General features: G+C 36.2%; 1 protein-coding gene across 1 annotated transcript in view; it reads left to right on the top strand.

Moving 5' to 3' along the window:
• The first annotated feature begins 336 nt into the window (after positions 1-336).
• The window catches only part of ETV1 (ETS variant 1), a 69,151-nt gene continuing 51,154 nt past the window's right edge, over positions 337-18,333 (top strand). Inside the window, exons 1-4 of the mRNA XM_009281034.2 lie at positions 337-416; positions 1,192-1,279; positions 3,048-3,095; positions 16,264-16,317. Coding sequence (XP_009279309.1) covers positions 372-416; positions 1,192-1,279; positions 3,048-3,095; positions 16,264-16,317 — 235 coding nt within the window. The 5' untranslated portion in view covers positions 337-371. The remainder of the gene's footprint in view (positions 417-1,191; positions 1,280-3,047; positions 3,096-16,263; positions 16,318-18,333) is intronic.

Below are 18,333 nucleotides of genomic sequence, written 5' to 3'. Positions count from 1 at the left end.
CGCGGGCCGGCCCCTCGCGGGGATCGCCTGGGGGATACGGCGGGGAGTGTAAATAAAACCCTGCCTCTCGCCTTGCTTTCTGCTGCTGCCTCGAAGTGCTTTTGCTCCGTGTTTTCCTGGCAGAAGCGTGTAACCCAGGTGAAGGCAGAGAAGGGAGGGTTGTTTTTATGAATGGGACTCTTTGAGGTTAATTAGCTATGCAAATTCAAGCAGTTCATGGATGATTTTTTTTTTTTTTTTTTTTTTTTTAAAACCTAAAAGCCATCTTGTATTCCCCTCTAGGCTGATTGGAGTCCAGATCCCGAGGAAATCTCCAGATCAAATGCCCAGTAAATAAAACACTGAGCTAAGACTTGTGGAAGAGCTGCAGAATGGATGGATTTTATGACCAGCAAGTGCCTTACATGGTCACCAATGTGAGTGATCAGTTCAAAGTTGGTGTTTATAAACTTGACTCCGACTTATTTCTGTGGGGGAGTTTTGCAGCCAGAGTATCTGCTTTGTTACCGCTGTAGGGGCGACTCTTCATCTGGGAGCTTTGCCTGCAAGATGAGCCTGTTTTCTTAGTTATTTCAATAAAGCATCATGTTCTTTTAAAGACAGTTTTGGGATGATTAAAAATCATGGACATGATTAGCGGATGAGAGAGGCAAGAGCAGCAACAGCTGCATTCAAAGTTTCTGGCTGCGTTTGCCTGCAACGCTCAGAAGAATGAAGTTGAGGCAAACGTTAACGTTTTTTTTTCCTTTTTTTCTTTGCTTTCAGGACTTCGCAAACAATGTTATAAGTAACACAGGGAAACAAAGCAGTCTATTATAATCTCATATCTGGGTTCTCCTGCGTAGCTTATGCAGAGGGGATTTATGTGCTATTGTGTAGGTTTGTGTACTTTAGATGCTAAAAATACATGGTTGGTATTGTGTTGCTGCTTGAACACATTATATATGTATCTGTACAAATAGATGTCTACATAGATAGATAGAAATGCATTGCATTTAGACACAGCAATCTTTTGGAGGATGTTAGGTGCTCAGCAATATCTTTTGCGAGAAATTGGAGGCTGCAAGACGATCATTTCCCTGTTCGAAAATGTAAAGTATTCATGCTGGCTTTGAGTATTCTTGATTAAATGAAAAAAAAACCCAACAAACCCCTCAGATTTCTAAAGTAACTGATCTTTCCTGTTTATAGAATCCGCGTGGGAGAAACTGTAATGAGAGACCGACAAATGTCAGGAAAAGAAAATTCATTAACAGAGACCTGGCTCATGATTCAGAAGGTGAGGGCTTGCTCCCCCCCCCTTCCTCCCACTTACTAATGCAGAGAAGCTTTTTGAGAGCTATTTATTTATTTATTTTGGAGATAAATATATCTAGATCAATCTGAATAAACAAGACAAGAAAATTGCATTTACTACTGCAAAACAAACGGGCAAAGGCAATAAACTGATAAAGTTGATATTCTTTCCTTGACTTACCCTGTTGCATTTTAGGTACTGCTGCACATGTGGCACATGGATGTCGTGCACTGAGGCCAAGCCTTTGCAGCATCTGACACGAGTCATAGCACCTGGCTTTTTCCACCTTCAGGCCTCTTGAGGTTCAGGGCTTTCCTTTATCTTTTAACATCCTTTTCACTGGTGTGTGTTCACTGGTGGTAGCAGGAGAGAGAATGCCGGTGTGGAGACTGTTGGTTTTTACTCCAGTTTTACTGTAGAGCTAGTAGTCAGGCTCCTGGTGTCTGGTAGCCTGTTTCTATTGCTGTGTAACACCAGTACGGTTAAAAATCCGGGGAAATTTGGTTAAGGAAGTCTAGAGTGGACGAAGTTTTGGAGGGCCAAAGATTTGTAACTTAGTCTCATCAGTAGCCACTCACATGATTGTAGCTGGAGAACTGTATTCTAGCAATAGCTGTTAACACTTACTTAGGTTACAGGGTCAGTATAGATGCTACGCCTACACCTCTATAAGTACGTATGACGTATAGGAAGGTATATAGGGACCTACAGCTTACCCCTATATAAACCTTATCAGGGTGAGGACACATTGATACACTTTTCAAAATCCCTACTTACTTGTTGGAAAAGTTTCTTCTAGGGTAGATTGAAAAGAAAACAACTTTCTGATTTTCAGTTAAATGATTTCCCAACATGAACACGAAGTATCAGTCCACAGGATAAATGAATAGCTTCTGTCATTTAAGTGTTTGTAAATAGTTATCTGTCAGCATTCATAAAAGAGGAAGTCTCTCTCAAAATACAGTAAATTAAAATAAACCATTTGTCAGTTCAAATATCCTACTTAGTCTTAGTAAACAGAATTTTCATAACTGAGTTTCTGAGCTTTGCAAGTAAGCCGAACGCTGCTCTGGTTTACACCCATTATAAGCAATTGATTTCAGTGAATTGCAAAAAAAGATAAGCTGCTGCAAAACTCAGTCCATGGAGAAAGTGGTTTCACTTTAAAGAAGTACAGTGAGTACAGCATAGAGGAAATAGTGGTGATTCTCTTGTCATACAAAGTAAAACATAAGGGGAAGTACAAAAGATTTCCCATTTCTATTTGCTGTTGCAGCATCTCAGATCTTTGCTTCAAAATTTTTATATGATAGTTACGACCCCACTAATAAAAATACTCGGTCATTGCTCAGGCAGAACTCCCGTTGAAGTCCGAGAGAGCTTTATCTGGGGCAGATATTGCAGGAGGAGGCCTGAATTGTATAAGGAGAAATAGTTCACCTGTAAGAAAGATTATAATTTTTAACTTTTCTATGTATTGCTGAATGAACCTTTTATATTATAGAGCTTGGTTAAGATTCTGGTTATTATTTCAAGAGTTGATAAAATAATACAGTAAGTACTTCTTTTTTAATAATAGATGTAGAAAAATCATTAACTGCAACTCGAAAATACCTACTTTGTATGTTTGACTGCCAAAATAGGATTCACATACATTGTTCTTCAGGAAAAATATATTTTCAAACATATTTTAATCTTATGAAGAGATTAAAGGTGTGAGTTTTTTATCCATGTCTTCATCTTTTTGCAGAACTCTTTCAAGATCTGAGCCAATTACAGGAGACATGGCTTGCAGAAGGTAAGGGAAAAAACTGCTTGTAAAAAGAGGAAAAACAACTCTGGAGGGGGAAGAAAAAAAAAAAAGTCCTGAACTTGCTGTCTTAATGTTCAGCCCAATTAATTGAGCTCTAAAAGAGCCACCTCATGTGTCATGCATACATTAGAGCCTCTGATGAGTTTGTCTTTGGGGACTCTGGGGCTGCTCTACCCAGTGTCATCACAAATTACCAGGAGAAATTGCTTCCAGCTCACAATCACATCTGCTTTTGGCAAGAACTAATGCACCAAGACTTCAAGTTCTAAGCCTCTGTTCAGATTTTAATTGCAATTGATCAGGTTTATATTATTGTACCTCGAGAGACTACATACAGCCAGAACTGGGCTTGCTGTTTCCTTTAGAGCAGCACATGTAATTATTTGGTGTTCTGGTGGAGTACTTTTCTGATGGCAGAAATTAGTTTCTCTGGGTTCATCGGGACGGGATGCTTCAAGATTTAAGTGCAAGTGTCTTCTTTCCACCTTGTTCACAACACAGAACATTAGGTGTGTATGGAATACTTAAAAAGTACTATTTCTTTTTTTTTTTTTTTTTTTTTCCAGAAGCCTTTAAATATTTTGCATGTTATTTTTGTCTTCGTATTTGTAGTTGTGGGATTGTGTACTGGGTGATTAGAAAACTGGCATCGGTCTGTTTTACACCTGCTTGTGCTTTTAAGTATTTCAAATAATCTTGCAGAGCACATGCTACTGAAGAGAGAATGTTTAAGAACAATAATGTAGAAATCTGAATTTAGAGTAGCTGTTGAGAGATTCATTTAACAATAACAAAAAGTGAGCTGCTGCATTAAGAGAACTTTAACAAAATGCAAGGTAGCTTTCTGCTTGTTGAAGTGTATTTGTTCTCTTCAGCAATATTTTCTGATTTTTTTTTCTTTGATATGTACAATATTGTTTTCAAGAATAAAGATTTTTATGCATTGTCTGTTCTTAATATTTCTGGTTGAAATTTTTATGTAAACTTCTGCATCTGAGATAAATCTGATTTTGATGCAAGTTAACATAATCTCCAAATTTATCCTGATTTAAATGAATGTGATTATTCACATATGTTGAATTTTTATCATGCACAGTTGTTTATAGAATAGATGTTATGCTTTTTTGGGAAAGGATGAATGTTGGGGTGAACTGCTTGCTGCTGGTTTTCATAGAAGGAGGAAAATATTGCTGATGACTACTTGCCTACATACTGATTTTGTTTTAACAGCTTTATATATAGTTAGTCAAGTTCTTAACCTATAAGTAAGTTGTGGGGTATTGTTTATTTTGCTGACATTTTTATTGTCCTAGCATTATTTTTAGCATGTGGTTATTCTGTATATAATCAAAAAGTCCTCTTTAAATTAATGGATCAGAGGATATATTTTTGTGAATTAATATGGTTCTTTCCTAATCATTGAAAACAGAATGTCCTGTACTAAGATCATTTTTTGTAGTATAATGATCAGATACAACTGTAACTGTCTCCCTGTGGTAATTTTCCTAAGGATCTCTTTATTTTGTATCATCTCATTCATTCTAACAAGCCAGAAGTATGTTAAAATACTACTCAAAAGATACTATTTTTTGATGGAAAGGAGAACTTTTAGTTTGATTTTTCACTGGCATGGATGGTTTTGTTTCTAAACTGATTAATATTCTTTGATTATAAGTCAGAAAAATACAGGCAGATTCATAATGCATGTGCAGATAATAATGTAAGTTTGAAAAATAATATGGAATGTAAAACTGGTTTAATCATTTCTGTAGGTACATAAATTACTGTAATGGCAATTTTTATTCTGGAGGCACTGCTTATTTTAGACTAGAATGAATTGTTTGAAAGCCTTTTCTTCTCTTTAGCTGAGTCTATTTCACTTAATAAATTTAGATAGGTTTTGAGAGAGAAAGGTGTCTAGTCCTGTGTCAGCTAGGTTGAGGAGCCTTTGTAAAAGCAGATAGCATCATCTGGTAAGTATTTTTAAATAAAAAAAAAAGTTGCCTTTTCGTTAGCAGAGGATAGTAAAGCTAAAGAATGTTATATTTTTCCACAGCATATTACAAATAAATATTACGGATTTTTCAGTGTTCTAGAAATATGTTAAGAAAACTGTGTGTTTCAGGCCACGCCATGGTTTTAGCTGTTCCATAAAACACAAACTTTGCACAGCTTTTCTAAAGGCTAAACTAAAACGGAAATAAAAAGTCAAGATGAGAAAATCAAATATTGAGCTATTAACTTGATCCCAAATTTTTATTAAAAAAACCCACCCAAAACATCTTTTGGTAGTCTTTATAATCTACTAGTGTTTGAGGATATTGTAGATGTGCTCAAATGTCTACATGATTGAGCTTAGCCAGGAAACAGATTTTGAAATCAGACTTGTTTACCCATTGCTAGATGTGTCCATTTATGTTCTTCTGGACCTTCATAGGCTAGAAGTCTGCCAATTTGGCAGCATCAGTAATGTTTACATATTTCTTTTCATAATGCTCTGGAGCCAGGGAAATGACCATGAAATTTTAAAACATCTTGACCCTTTTTAAGAAAAGCAGTGGCAGCTGACCAGGTTTCTCCCACGAGTTCAGATCCCCACTGGGGAGTAACCAGGTCAAAAATCTACTTACTAGTTAGGAGAAGAAAGTGAGTTGCATTTTATGACACACAAAAAATGCTTGTGGATTTTTTTGTTTTGCTTTTCCTGAAGCTATCCTTACTACATCACGTATTTTAGCCTGGAGATTTTTACAGTTAGTGTCACCTGTGACAAGTTGGTGGTAAACAAGTAAACGTAAAAGAAATGTATTCTTTTCCGATTGAAAATGGTGGGAGGTTCACATGTATTAAAGAATTAATCCAAAATGTAAACAATTCAGTAACCTCTTTAATATTTTATTACTCCATAATTAACAAGTTGAATACTACTTACAGAAAACTTACAAATGTATTCCACTAGCTGCATACTAGATTTTTATGGAAATGAGTTTTGCTTCTTACTCTGTGTAGTATTAAATATGTAGGAAAGAGTCTAAATTATTTAGATGTAAAACTTACTCTGAACACAGTTCCCTCATGTCCATTGTTATGCAGGACAGAAGGTAGATTATAACTGTTTCCTGATGCCAGAAATTGAAAGTGGGAAGCCTTTAATAATTGTTTCAACCTTCAAACTTGAAAGGAAATAGTTAAAATTGCCTATTGCTAACCAAGGCAAATATTATTCAGATATTATCTTTTGTTTTATATTTAAATAACTTGATGGCAACATTTTGTCATGATAATATTATAAAATGACTTTATTGATTCTGTATATTTGGAATCAGATTGGTTTTGGCAGATAGCAATTGTTCGGTGACTTGAAAAAAATGGTTCAAATATTAATCTAATGTCATCTCATCATGGTAGCTGTTACTTCTTATTCTGGAATAAAAAGAAGAGAGAGAACAAATTCTTAGTGAGTGAAAGTCTCCTTTCCATTGTGAAAGCATTTGGTTTAAGCATTTAGATTAACAAAAACCCCAGATTTTTATTTAAAATTACTCTTTCAGATACTAGTTTCTCCTAGAGCTTGTTAAAGATACGTAAAAGGCATCCCAAGCAAAGACAAATAATGAATTTACGCACTAGATCTGCTTCTTAGAGCAATAGATAATACGCTTCTCAGATGGTAATAAACTGAAAAATGTAATGTTTTTTGGGTCACCTGAAAAAATACAAAAAGATTAAGTGAACAGTAAGTGGTTTGAGATAATAGCTACAGGTAACGGGTTCATGCCTCTACTGCAGCTTAGCTAAATTGAGTGGATGGCTACTACAGGCTACCAGGATTTGAAAGCCAGTTCTTGGTATCTGAAAGTAAGTTATTTCTCTCAAATAATTAATAACCAAATTTGGAATGAACTTCAGGAAATAAGTTTCTGCCCTCTGTTCTCCTATCATGAAGGATGCACAAGCGTCACGGTGATGTCTAAGCTAATGTTGACTTCTAGTTTATTTCTTAAATGAGGAGGTATGAAAATGAGTAGTTTCTAGTTCTCAAAGGATTATTTTTAATTAAAGAAAGTAGTAGATCTTCAAATATTAGTCTAGTTAAAGTGACTTCATTTAGATCGGTGAAAATGTGCAGCAGCTTATTTTGGCTAACTAGCTTTCTTCTGCCAAAAAGCTGTAGAATTTATCCAGTGTAAGGCAAATGCTGTGTAGCCATATTCAAGAACTATCCACATCTTTATAGGAGCAAAAATAATCAAGAAATGCTAATTTAATACCTCTGTGGCTGAATCTGTCTGATGGGGACAGCCACTCTAAAAAGCAGTGAAAAAACTTTCATTTGGGTTGTTTTTTTTTTTTTTTTTTGTATTCTAGTGAGCTGACAGATTTGGCTTTCAAATACTCGTAACTTTTGATCTTAAGTGCACAAAAAAAGGAGAAAAGTTAGATTAGGCAAAATGGGGGGGAGAGAGGGGATTCTCTTTTAAAAAGAAATCCAAAAGAAATAAACCCACCAGAAATCTACAAGTCTGAAAGTCTGTGTAGTAATAAACTTTTTAACGTTTTTCTTGTTTGCTGGAAAAGTAGATGCCTTTTACTCAAAATGTTAATTTTCAAAGGCGTAGTGGAGTTTGTGAACCATGAGGGATGTAGCGAAATGTTAAATGTGAGTGTTCCTTTTAAGCTAACTTTTTTCTCATTTTTAGTATAGCAGCAAATGAAGAGCAGATTCTACAAACCCATCTTCATATTCCTAGGGATTATTCACATAAGGAAGAATTTTGAGGACTGGAGCTAGTTTTGAACTGCATTTAAGTTTATTAGTCAGAGCATCTCACTTTATGTAAAAAGGGTTTTGGGTTGTTTTGACAGCAAATCCGGTGCTTATGGGAAATAATATTTTTTACCATCTTGTCAGGAATACTTAAAATTTATACAATCTTTCAGATACTCAGAAGTAACAATGAATCAAAGAAAATTCAATAGACTCATTACTGTTGAGACCTGAAGTCTTATTTTAGCTGAAGCCAAAATACTACCGTTCATATATAATTCCCTGTCAATTTCAATTTCTTTTGCCACTTTGAATAAATCATTGATATTTTAAAACGAATTGCTCTTAGCTCTAAAAGTGAAGCTTGAGGTCAGAGAACACAGTAACACAGGAAGTGTTCTGCTACCCAAAATAAAGTTTTAAGTGAAGCAAGGAGGTTTGCAGCTTCTTGTTTTTCTGGAAAGTTTCCGTTTTTTAACAGGAACACCTTTCCCTTGAGTGCAGCTGAGCTTTTGGAAGCAGTTTGTGATTGGGAGAAGGAAGAGTTAAATTTGAGCCCTGTATAGTTCGCTTAACTTTTCATTTATTAAATACGTTCCTCAGCAGGTCTGTGCTGCATCTTGAGACAAAGCAGTGAAATCAGTGTGTTTATGCCTAAAGTTCAAGTTTACTTTGCTGTAGCTTTCTGGAAGGGTGTGACATGAAAAGCTTGTGGTTGGGGCCACATGGTTCATGCTGGACTGTGTTTTTGTGAATGGAGGCAGAACTCCAGTTCTGACTGCTTGTCTTGAGGAATTGCTTCGGAGATCAGCTGTCTCATTCACTGGCAGAAAGAATGACTCATACATCTTCTGCCTTGTTTGGCTCCAGGTCATTGTTACAGTGGATAGAGCTGGTTTTAATTAAATATTAACTCCTTTTGTCCTGGATGCTTGTTAATGGGGACTTTTTATTTTTGTTTACTTGCAATGAAAGCAAGCTAACAGGCCCTCGTTTTAAACTTTTTTTTTTCCAGATTGCTTTCCCTTTGCAAAATGAGCTGTCAGTTCAACTTTTCAAAGGCTTTTTAAAGCTCTAAAAGCTACAAACAAGTATTAAGTATTTTTGTGCTGTGAATGTTTGCTTTTGGCAAACTGATTTTAACTCAGTAGGTAGTGAAACTGTAAAATCTAAACTGATAACATCCTCAAGATCATCATTAACATTTCTGTACACTTCCCAAATCCTCTTGAGACATTATAGCTATAATCAGAAGAAAAAGAAAGCTTTTGGTAATAACCTGGACTGAGCTGGATAGCTTATGCTGCAGATGTTGTCTGCTTCAGGAGTTTGAGACTTGATGGCTCTGAATGTGGAATGAACTAATGTAGCTGCTTCTGCTATTAGCAGTAAAAGCCACGTGCTTAATATCCTTCAAAACCTTTTATTAGTCTTTTGGAATATACTTGCCTTCTCAAACCCCCATAATTAAGTAGCTCAGGGAAATATTCTCATTCAGTTAGACGATCATTTCAGATACCTTTTTCAATTTTCCTCTGAATGGCAAAGTGGAAAAAAAAAAAGTTTTGGTGATTTATGCATTGTGTCTTGTGTTGAGTATGTTAACAGAAGACCAATGAAGATTTTATGGCAGCCTTGCTGAATTGCAGTATTTGTGAATAAAAGAAAAGAGGAAATGAATGGCATACGCATATAAATGTGCAGACAGTTGCAACACTGCAAGTTACATTTTCCTTTCGGACATTCAGGTTGAAGTGTCTTTACCTGTCTGTTTAATTTGCTACAAAGTCTGCCTGTAATTACCCAGACTCAAGGTACCGAATGGCATACGCATATAAATGTGCAGACAGTTGCAACACTGCAAGTTACATTTTCCTTTCGGACATTCAGGTTGAAGTGTCTTTACCTGTCTGTTTAATTTGCTACAAAGTCTGCCTGTAATTACCCAAACTCAAGGTACGAAAGCCCTCTTCTCTTTGTGTAATGGGATGATGTATCCCAACGATATGCCCTCTCACAGCAAGAGGCTGGTGGAAGAAGTCTACGTATTGGGCTGATGATGGTTGCTTGCATTTCTGCAGTATGATCGTGTCCGAGTTTCAGTTCTGCTAGTTTAAAAATAATATCAGATTAAACAAAGGAATAATTTAAGTTCTCACTTCCAACAGTTAGTGGGTCCTTTTAATTTCTTTGTATAGGCTTGTGGGCTCGTTTCTAAGGTACTGATGCTACTAAAATTAGATTCCAGTAGGAAATGTATGTTCCTGGGTTGAACATTCTGGATGTTGTTATTTGTTTTGTTTATATTTGGCAGGGTTTTAAACACTTCTTAACTTGCTGTATTCCTTTTCCTACAGAGGCTTTTAAGGCTATGTCAATATTGTATTTAAAATACATTTTGACGGCATAGTCTCCACCTATTTCTAGAGTACTGATAAAGTGATGCGCCTTGATCTCTATTGGATATGCCTTCATAATTTTGGGGATCCATGATTGAAGTATATTTTTCTTGTTTACTCCAGACCAAATTAGGGGTAATGACAGTATCTCTAAAGTGACAATTCAACCAGATGTATTTTATTTTTTCTTGCTCTTTGGCTGGAAAAAAAAGGACCTCATTTACTGATATATACATATATATCTCTACAACAGATTTGTTCTGGAGTAAGTCAAGTTAAACTGATATAACCAGAATAAAGCATCAGTAAAGCAGTCCAGTGCGCAGAGTGCGCTCTAGAAAGTTACGTAAGATTGCTGTCCCAGTTTTGCAATCACTAAATGTGGCCTCCCTATTTCAACAGGAGGGTTTTTGTTTTCTTTTAGCCTTTTTCAGATATCCCGGATTCACAAATTAACATACATACATACACATATGTATGTATATATTAAAAATGCATGTGTGTGCATAAAAAATTAGAGTCATACTAGCCTCCTTGCTGCATTTGAAAATGATAGCTGGCTTAAGAAAAATGTGTGGGATGTGTCTTCTGTAAACAAGAAATTACTTGATATAATTGCTTTACCTCTGAATGTACCCACAAACCCTTCAAAAACAATTGGAAATGTTAGAAATCCTTAGGAACTGATTTTTAAGTAGGATACCTTGATTTCATAATTGGATTCTTCTGTGACAGTCAAATATTTGGCATTTTTGTAAGGAAAATACCCAACATTCACATGCAGTCAATTGCATGAAATGTCAGAAATTGCAGAGTGTTAGTATTTGGGCTCATATTGTCCCTGAGTTCATTTCTGGTAAAAGTCCTGTGATTTCTCTGGAGGAAAGAAAAAAATAATGCCTCAAAAATTCTGGGAATATTTGGTTTGGTTAAAATACGTGTTTTATACAGCTTCAAACTTTGAGGAGCTCCCCCCGCAGCTCTTTCAGGAATACTTAAAATTTATACAATCTTTCAGATACTCAGAAGTAACAATGAATCAAAGAAAATTCAATAGACTCATTACTGTTGAGACCTGAAGTCTTATTTTAGCTGAAGCCAAAATACTACCGTTCATATATAATTCCCTGTCAATTTCAATTTCTTTTGCCACTTTGAATAAATCATTGATATTTTAAAACGAATTGCTCTTAGCTCTAAAAGTGAAGCTTGAGGTCAGAGAACACAGTAACACAGGAAGTGTTCTGCTACCCAAAATAAAGTTTTAAGTGAAGCAAGGAGGTTTGCAGCTTCTTGTTTTTCTGGAAAGTTTCCGTTTTTTAACAGGAACACCTTTCCCTTGAGTGCAGCTGAGCTTTTGGAAGCAGTTTGTGATTGGGAGAAGGAAGAGTTAAATTTGAGCCCTGTATAGTTCGCTTAACTTTTCATTTATTAAATACGTTCCTCAGCAGGTCTGTGCTGCATCTTGAGACAAAGCAGTGAAATCAGTGTGTTTATGCCTAAAGTTCAAGTTTACTTTGCTGTAGCTTTCTGGAAGGGTGTGACATGAAAAGCTTGTGGTTGGGGCCACATGGTTCATGCTGGACTGTGTTTTTGTGAATGGAGGCAGAACTCCAGTTCTGACTGCTTGTCTTGAGGAATTGCTTCGGAGATCAGCTGTCTCATTCACTGGCAGAAAGAATGACTCATACATCTTCTGCCTTGTTTGGCTCCAGGTCATTGTTACAGTGGATAGAGCTGGTTTTAATTAAATATTAACTCCTTTTGTCCTGGATGCTTGTTAATGGGGACTTTTTATTTTTGTTTACTTGCAATGAAAGCAAGCTAACAGGCCCTCGTTTTAAACTTTTTTTTTTCCAGATTGCTTTCCCTTTGCAAAATGAGCTGTCAGTTCAACTTTTCAAAGGCTTTTTAAAGCTCTAAAAGCTACAAACAAGTATTAAGTATTTTTGTGCTGTGAATGTTTGCTTTTGGCAAACTGATTTTAACTCAGTAGGTAGTGAAACTGTAAAATCTAAACTGATAACATCCTCAAGATCATCATTAACATTTCTGTACACTTCCCAAATCCTCTTGAGACATTATAGCTATAATCAGAAGAAAAAGAAAGCTTTTGGTAATAACCTGGACTGAGCTGGATAGCTTATGCTGCAGATGTTGTCTGCTTCAGGAGTTTGAGACTTGATGGCTCTGAATGTGGAATGAACTAATGTAGCTGCTTCTGCTATTAGCAGTAAAAGCCACGTGCTTAATATCCTTCAAAACCTTTTATTAGTCTTTTGGAATATACTTGCCTTCTCAAACCCCCATAATTAAGTAGCTCAGGGAAATATTCTCATTCAGTTAGACGATCATTTCAGATACCTTTTTCAATTTTCCTCTGAATGGCAAAGTGGAAAAAAAAAAAGTTTTGGTGATTTATGCATTGTGTCTTGTGTTGAGTATGTTAACAGAAGACCAATGAAGATTTTATGCAGCCTTGCTGAATTGCAGTTTTTGTGAATAAAAGAAAAGAGGAAATGAATGGCATACGCATATAAATGTGAGACAGTTGCAACACTGCAAGTTACATTTTCCTTTCGGACATTCAGGTTGAAGTGTCTTTACCTGTCTGTTTAATTTGCTACAAAGTCTGCCTGTAATTACCCAAACTCAAGGTACGAAAGCCCTCTTCTCTTTGTGTAATGGGATGATGTATCCCAACGATATGCCCTCTCACAGCAAGAGGCTGGTGGAAGAAGTCTACGTATTGGGCTGATGATGGTTGCTTGCATTTCTGCAGTATGATCGTGTCCGAGTTTCAGTTCTGCTAGTTTAAAAATAATATCAGATTAAACAAAGGAATAATTTAGAAAGCCCTCTTCTCTTTGTGTAATGGGATGATGTATCCCAACGATATGCCCTCTCACAGCAAGAGGCTGGTGGAAGAAGTCTACGTATTGGGCTGATGATGGTTGCTTGCATTTCTGCAGTATGATCGTGTCCGAGTTTCAGTTCTGCTAGTTTAAAAATAATATCAGATTAAACAAAGGAATAATTTAAGTTCTCACTTCCAACAGTTAGTGGGTCCTTTTAATTTCTTTGTATAGGCTTGTGGGCTCGTTTCTAAGGTACTGATGCTACTAAAATTAGATTCCAGTAGGAAATGTATGTTCCTGGGTTGAACATTCTGGATGTTGTTATTTGTTTTGTTTATATTTGGCAGGGTTTTAAACACTTCTTAACTTGCTGTATTCCTTTTCCTACAGAGGCTTTTAAGGCTATGTCAATATTGTATTTAAAATACATTTTGACGGCATAGTCTCCACCTATTTCTAGAGTACTGATAAAGTGATGCGCCTTGATCTCTATTGGATATGCCTTCATAATTTTGGGGATCCATGATTGAAGTATATTTTTCTTGTTTACTCCAGACCAAATTAGGGGTAATGACAGTATCTCTAAAGTGACAATTCAACCAGATGTATTTTATTTTTTCTTGCTCTTTGGCTGGAAAAAAAAGGACCTCATTTACTGATATATACATATATATCTCTACAACAGATTTGTTCTGGAGTAAGTCAAGTTAAACTGATATAACCAGAATAAAGCATCAGTAAAGCAGTCCAGTGCGCAGAGTGCGCTCTAGAAAGTTACGTAAGATTGCTGTCCCAGTTTTGCAATCACTAAATGTGGCCTCCCTATTTCAACAGGAGGGTTTTTGTTTTCTTTTAGCCTTTTTCAGATATCCCGGATTCACAAATTAACATACATACATACACATATGTATGTATATATTAAAAATGCATGTGTGTGCATAAAAAATTAGAGTCATACTAGCCTCCTTGCTGCATTTGAAAATGATAGCTGGCTTAAGAAAAATGTGTGGGATGTGTCTTCTGTAAACAAGAAATTACTTGATATAATTGCTTTACCTCTGAATGTACCCACAAACCCTTCAAAAACAATTGGAAATGTTAGAAATCCTTAGGAACTGATTTTTAAGTAGGATACCTTGATTTCATAATTGGATTCTTCTGTGACAGTCAAATATTTGGCATTTTTGTAAGGAAAATACCCAACATTCACATGCAGTCAATTGCATGAAATGTCAGAAATTGCAGAGTGTTAGTATTTGGGCTCATATTGTCCCTGAGTTCATTTCTGGTAAAAGTCCTGTGATTTCTCTGGAGGAAAGAAAAAAATAATGCCTCAAAAATTCTGGGAATATTTGGTTTGGTTAAAATACGTGTTTTATACAGCTTCAAACTTTGAGGAGCTAACATGTCCTCAGAGGTACTGGTTTCTTCTAAAAAGATAGGTTATTAAAAAAAAGAACAACAAAGCAACAATAGCTATGCTTTTTTTCGGAGTAATGCTAATGACACTTCATGTATTTCTCTTACTCACACTTCTTTTCAAATCCGTGTTTGCAGATTTCCCAAGGTCATTTGTTCTAAAGGGGTATTTGCTGCAATTAAGACAGTAGGACTTTAAACATTTATTTTAAAACCGAGAGCAAATAATTTTTTGGTATAATGAGCATGATCTGAACTCTTTTACCCAGGAAAAAAATTCTCAGTTAAGTCATTAGAAATATTTCTTGAGTAAGGAGTGGAGATCTGGTCCGTGAAGAGTACTGTAGTGCACATTCAAAATAATTGTGAGTAATTATAATCAAATATGTATTTTTAATTCAAACGAATTCTGTTAAAACTAGTAGAAATTGCACATATATAAAGGGGAACGTATGCTTCCTAAACTTAGAAAGTGTTCTGAATGGCAATAAAGTTGTATTTTACCATTTAACGTATTTAATGGTGTGATAGTCACTGTTTCGATAAATGATTATGTAACCAGTATTTACCTCTCAGATCTTGTTGGGTAACCAGATCATGGCAGATGTTAACTTTTAATTAAGATCATGTGAATTATTTGCTCGTGGTTAGACAAGAACTGTGTAAATTGAAATATTTTCAAACAGATAATTTTATGCAGCTTTGCTGTGATGATTCTAGTTAGTGTATGTTGAGGACAAGATGGCAAAGTTCAGGGACGTTAAGCTGGATCTCTCTTGGGATGTACCCAGAACCAGTCGTTCTCCGAGGATGCTGCTTCTCAGCGTAATGTTCCGCAGTTCTTTGAATGTATTCACCTATAATATACGTTCAGTGGTATTTCAGCTTAAATGGTTTAAATGAGTGTACAACACAGTATGAGAGATGGCTAATGTCTTAGATATCCAATGAAAAGGAACTGAGGTACCACAGATGCAAAATTATGTATCAGTAGACTGTGAAACGATTGTATTTTGTAGCTCAGGTTTGTGATGAAAGTTTCCTAAAAGCAAAGATGGTCTTACACAAGGTGAATGGATGTTAATAATGATTCTTGCTTTAAGTAAATCTTTTTTTTTTTGATGTCTGAAATTTCGTCATTGAACCAGGAATTCTGTGGTCTGGTAAAATAGTTCTTTTTTGAGTATTTAAAACAGTAATAAAAACCCCCTACTGTGTTGGCTGACTGCAATGAAAAATTGGAATCGCTTTTAAGTGAGCCGAAGGTGTGGTAGTTCGGGGTTAAAAATGCTTAAGTGTTAAACACTAGGATTTGCTTTTATGCAGACTTTCCGTGCAGATATGTTGAAAATGAGCGCTGATGGGTTTTACCAGTGGCATGGTAGGTCCAGACTCTCGTGCAGGGAGTGAGGCAGGGCCAGTGCCAGCGTCAGTTTTCACGTCCTCCCATCCCCATTGCTGTGTACTGGGGCTGCTCTGGACTCGCCCTGCACCGCACAGCTTCACCCCAGGGTTTATCTCATATTAAAATGATGCGCTTGCCTGATTTTCATACCCAACAATGAAAAAAAAAATCCGAGTTTTAATCTTGGCTGTGCTTCAAATTAAGCACAAGAGTCTTTATTTATGCTTTACTGGCTTCTTTTAATTCTTTCCTTGTTTTTGTTTTTTTGTTTGGTTTTTTTTTGTTTTTGTTTTCCTTTCTTCAGCTCAGGTACCTGACAATGACGAGCAGTTTGTGCCAGACTATCAGGCTGAAAGTTGTAAGTATAGTATGAATCATCACTTTCTTAAAAATATGTATTGTATATTTATATTTGGGTCTTCATATTTGTTATTTATTGTGTCATCTGCAGTCATGTGATAGCTCCTTTCGCTGGTCAGTGACATCAGCGCAGTGAATAGATAAAGCAAGTGGCATTTTGATGTACAGCCAAAAGAAATTGTTTGGGCTGAAGGTATAACCTTTAGCAGGGGGCCCTCTCCTGTAATTCCCACCCACCCAGCCCCAGGGAAGCAAGGAAAAACTCACATTGTGGAGGTGGAGGGAGTTTCTCTGTCCGTAGAGTGAGGAGAGGAGCGTGTTGAGCCAGTACGGATCAGATACTGTGGGACATAGGAGGCAGCTCTGCTGAGCAGAAATCGGGCTGCTCGGTGCGTTTTGTGTATAAATAAATAAATAAAATTCTCCACATAATACATCAAATATAGCCACTGCTGAAGCATTTTTAAGTTGTCTTAGCATGTGACGTTTTGTTGCTCAAATGAAATTTCCCTTTGAATTAATGGGAGGAAGCAGGAGTTATGTTAAGCTGGATGCTTTGCATTGTTTGCTACTTTACTTAACATGTGCCCAAACTTATTTTTTTTTTTTAAGCCTGTACCCCTCAAATCTTGCCTTTGCCTGCTAAAGTGCTACTATTCTGTTAAACGCTGGCTCCCCTTCGCTGTACCTGCTGTTCTGTGGTTTTGGGTGGTTGCAAGGGCGTAGTAAAGAAATGGCATGAGAAACATTATCTGACAAAGTCACAGACTTCTTGGAGCTTCTTTCTGCATCTTTCTTCCTCATGGCAAGGTTTCTCTCCATCATCAGAGGTCTCTTCTAAACAGTGTCTGCCGATTGCAGCAGAGCGCATGGTAGCTTTTCCATTTTGCTAAACAACTTAAATAATTTATCCTATCAGAGTGAATTACTGCAGTTCACTAAACCAGATAGCTGTTAAATACAGCATTCATGTACTGAAATGTTAGGATTAAAATTAGTGAGATTAGAAAGAATTGCATTAAAACAGTCTTTAACCCAAAAAAACAAATTCAGACTTGCTGAGTTTTCTTATAAATCTTTTAGTGGATTTTTTTCAGTTATTTAGAAACTGTTTTAGGAAGAATTTAATATTTAAAAAAAAAATTTTGAAGGAAAAAAAAAAAAAGGGGGGTTTCGTCCCCTGGACGCTGATAGTATACCTGCACAGCAACAATTTATTTTTATTTTTCTCTAGAAGTTTCTGTACATATACCAACCAACAATCATGGTCACTTTTAAACTTTTAAAGTTGCCCTTTGTAACAGGTTGTTGTTGGTGGTTTTTTTTTTCACCTCCGGCTTCAAAGACTCTTTTTTTTTTTTTAAATTAAATTATAATATGAAAGCCAAAACTATTCTATAAGTTGAAAATCAGATACGTAATCCTACATGTGGAGCTGTGTCCAAATATAGTCATGTATGTGTACGTCCTTTGTGTAAGAGTACAAAGTTCAGTTAGGGCTTCTATTAACCCACAATTATCGTTACACAACAAGTCAATGATTCTTGGAAAATAATTTGTGAACTGTGAATGAAAAGCTCCATTGAAGCTGGTCACTGCTTTTGGTGATAAAGAAATTCTCCTAATGTAGCTATTTTATTAATGCTGTTAGCCACAGCTTACACAGTATTATCAAAGGAACATTTATTTCTTCATTTCAGTTGGTTTCTTTATCTTAAGTAAAGGTCAGGAGAGCTTCCTGGAGAGTTACTCTGGCAAAGGTTATGGAGTTTCAGACATATACTTGGATATAATGTATGTAGCTGTGGGCTCTGTGAAATAGGAACGGAGATCAACATAACCAAAGCCATGGGGAAATTACTGCTGCAGAAGTAGCACAATTGTGACTGTTTTCTCTAGGATCCAAACCTGCCTTCAAACGCTATTATAATGACTTACTATATATAATCTATAAGTCTGTACAGTGCTCACCCTGTTACTGGCAGCAACCTGGCCGGAGCACTTGGCTTCCCCC

Source organism: Aptenodytes forsteri, unplaced genomic scaffold (genome assembly GCF_000699145.1).
Source record: "Aptenodytes forsteri isolate BGI_AS27 unplaced genomic scaffold, ASM69914v1 Scaffold292, whole genome shotgun sequence".
Taxonomy (NCBI): Eukaryota; Metazoa; Chordata; class Aves; order Sphenisciformes; family Spheniscidae; genus Aptenodytes; species Aptenodytes forsteri.
The sequence above is the reverse complement of the archived record's forward strand: the minus strand, read 5'-3'. Positions and strand labels throughout refer to the sequence as shown.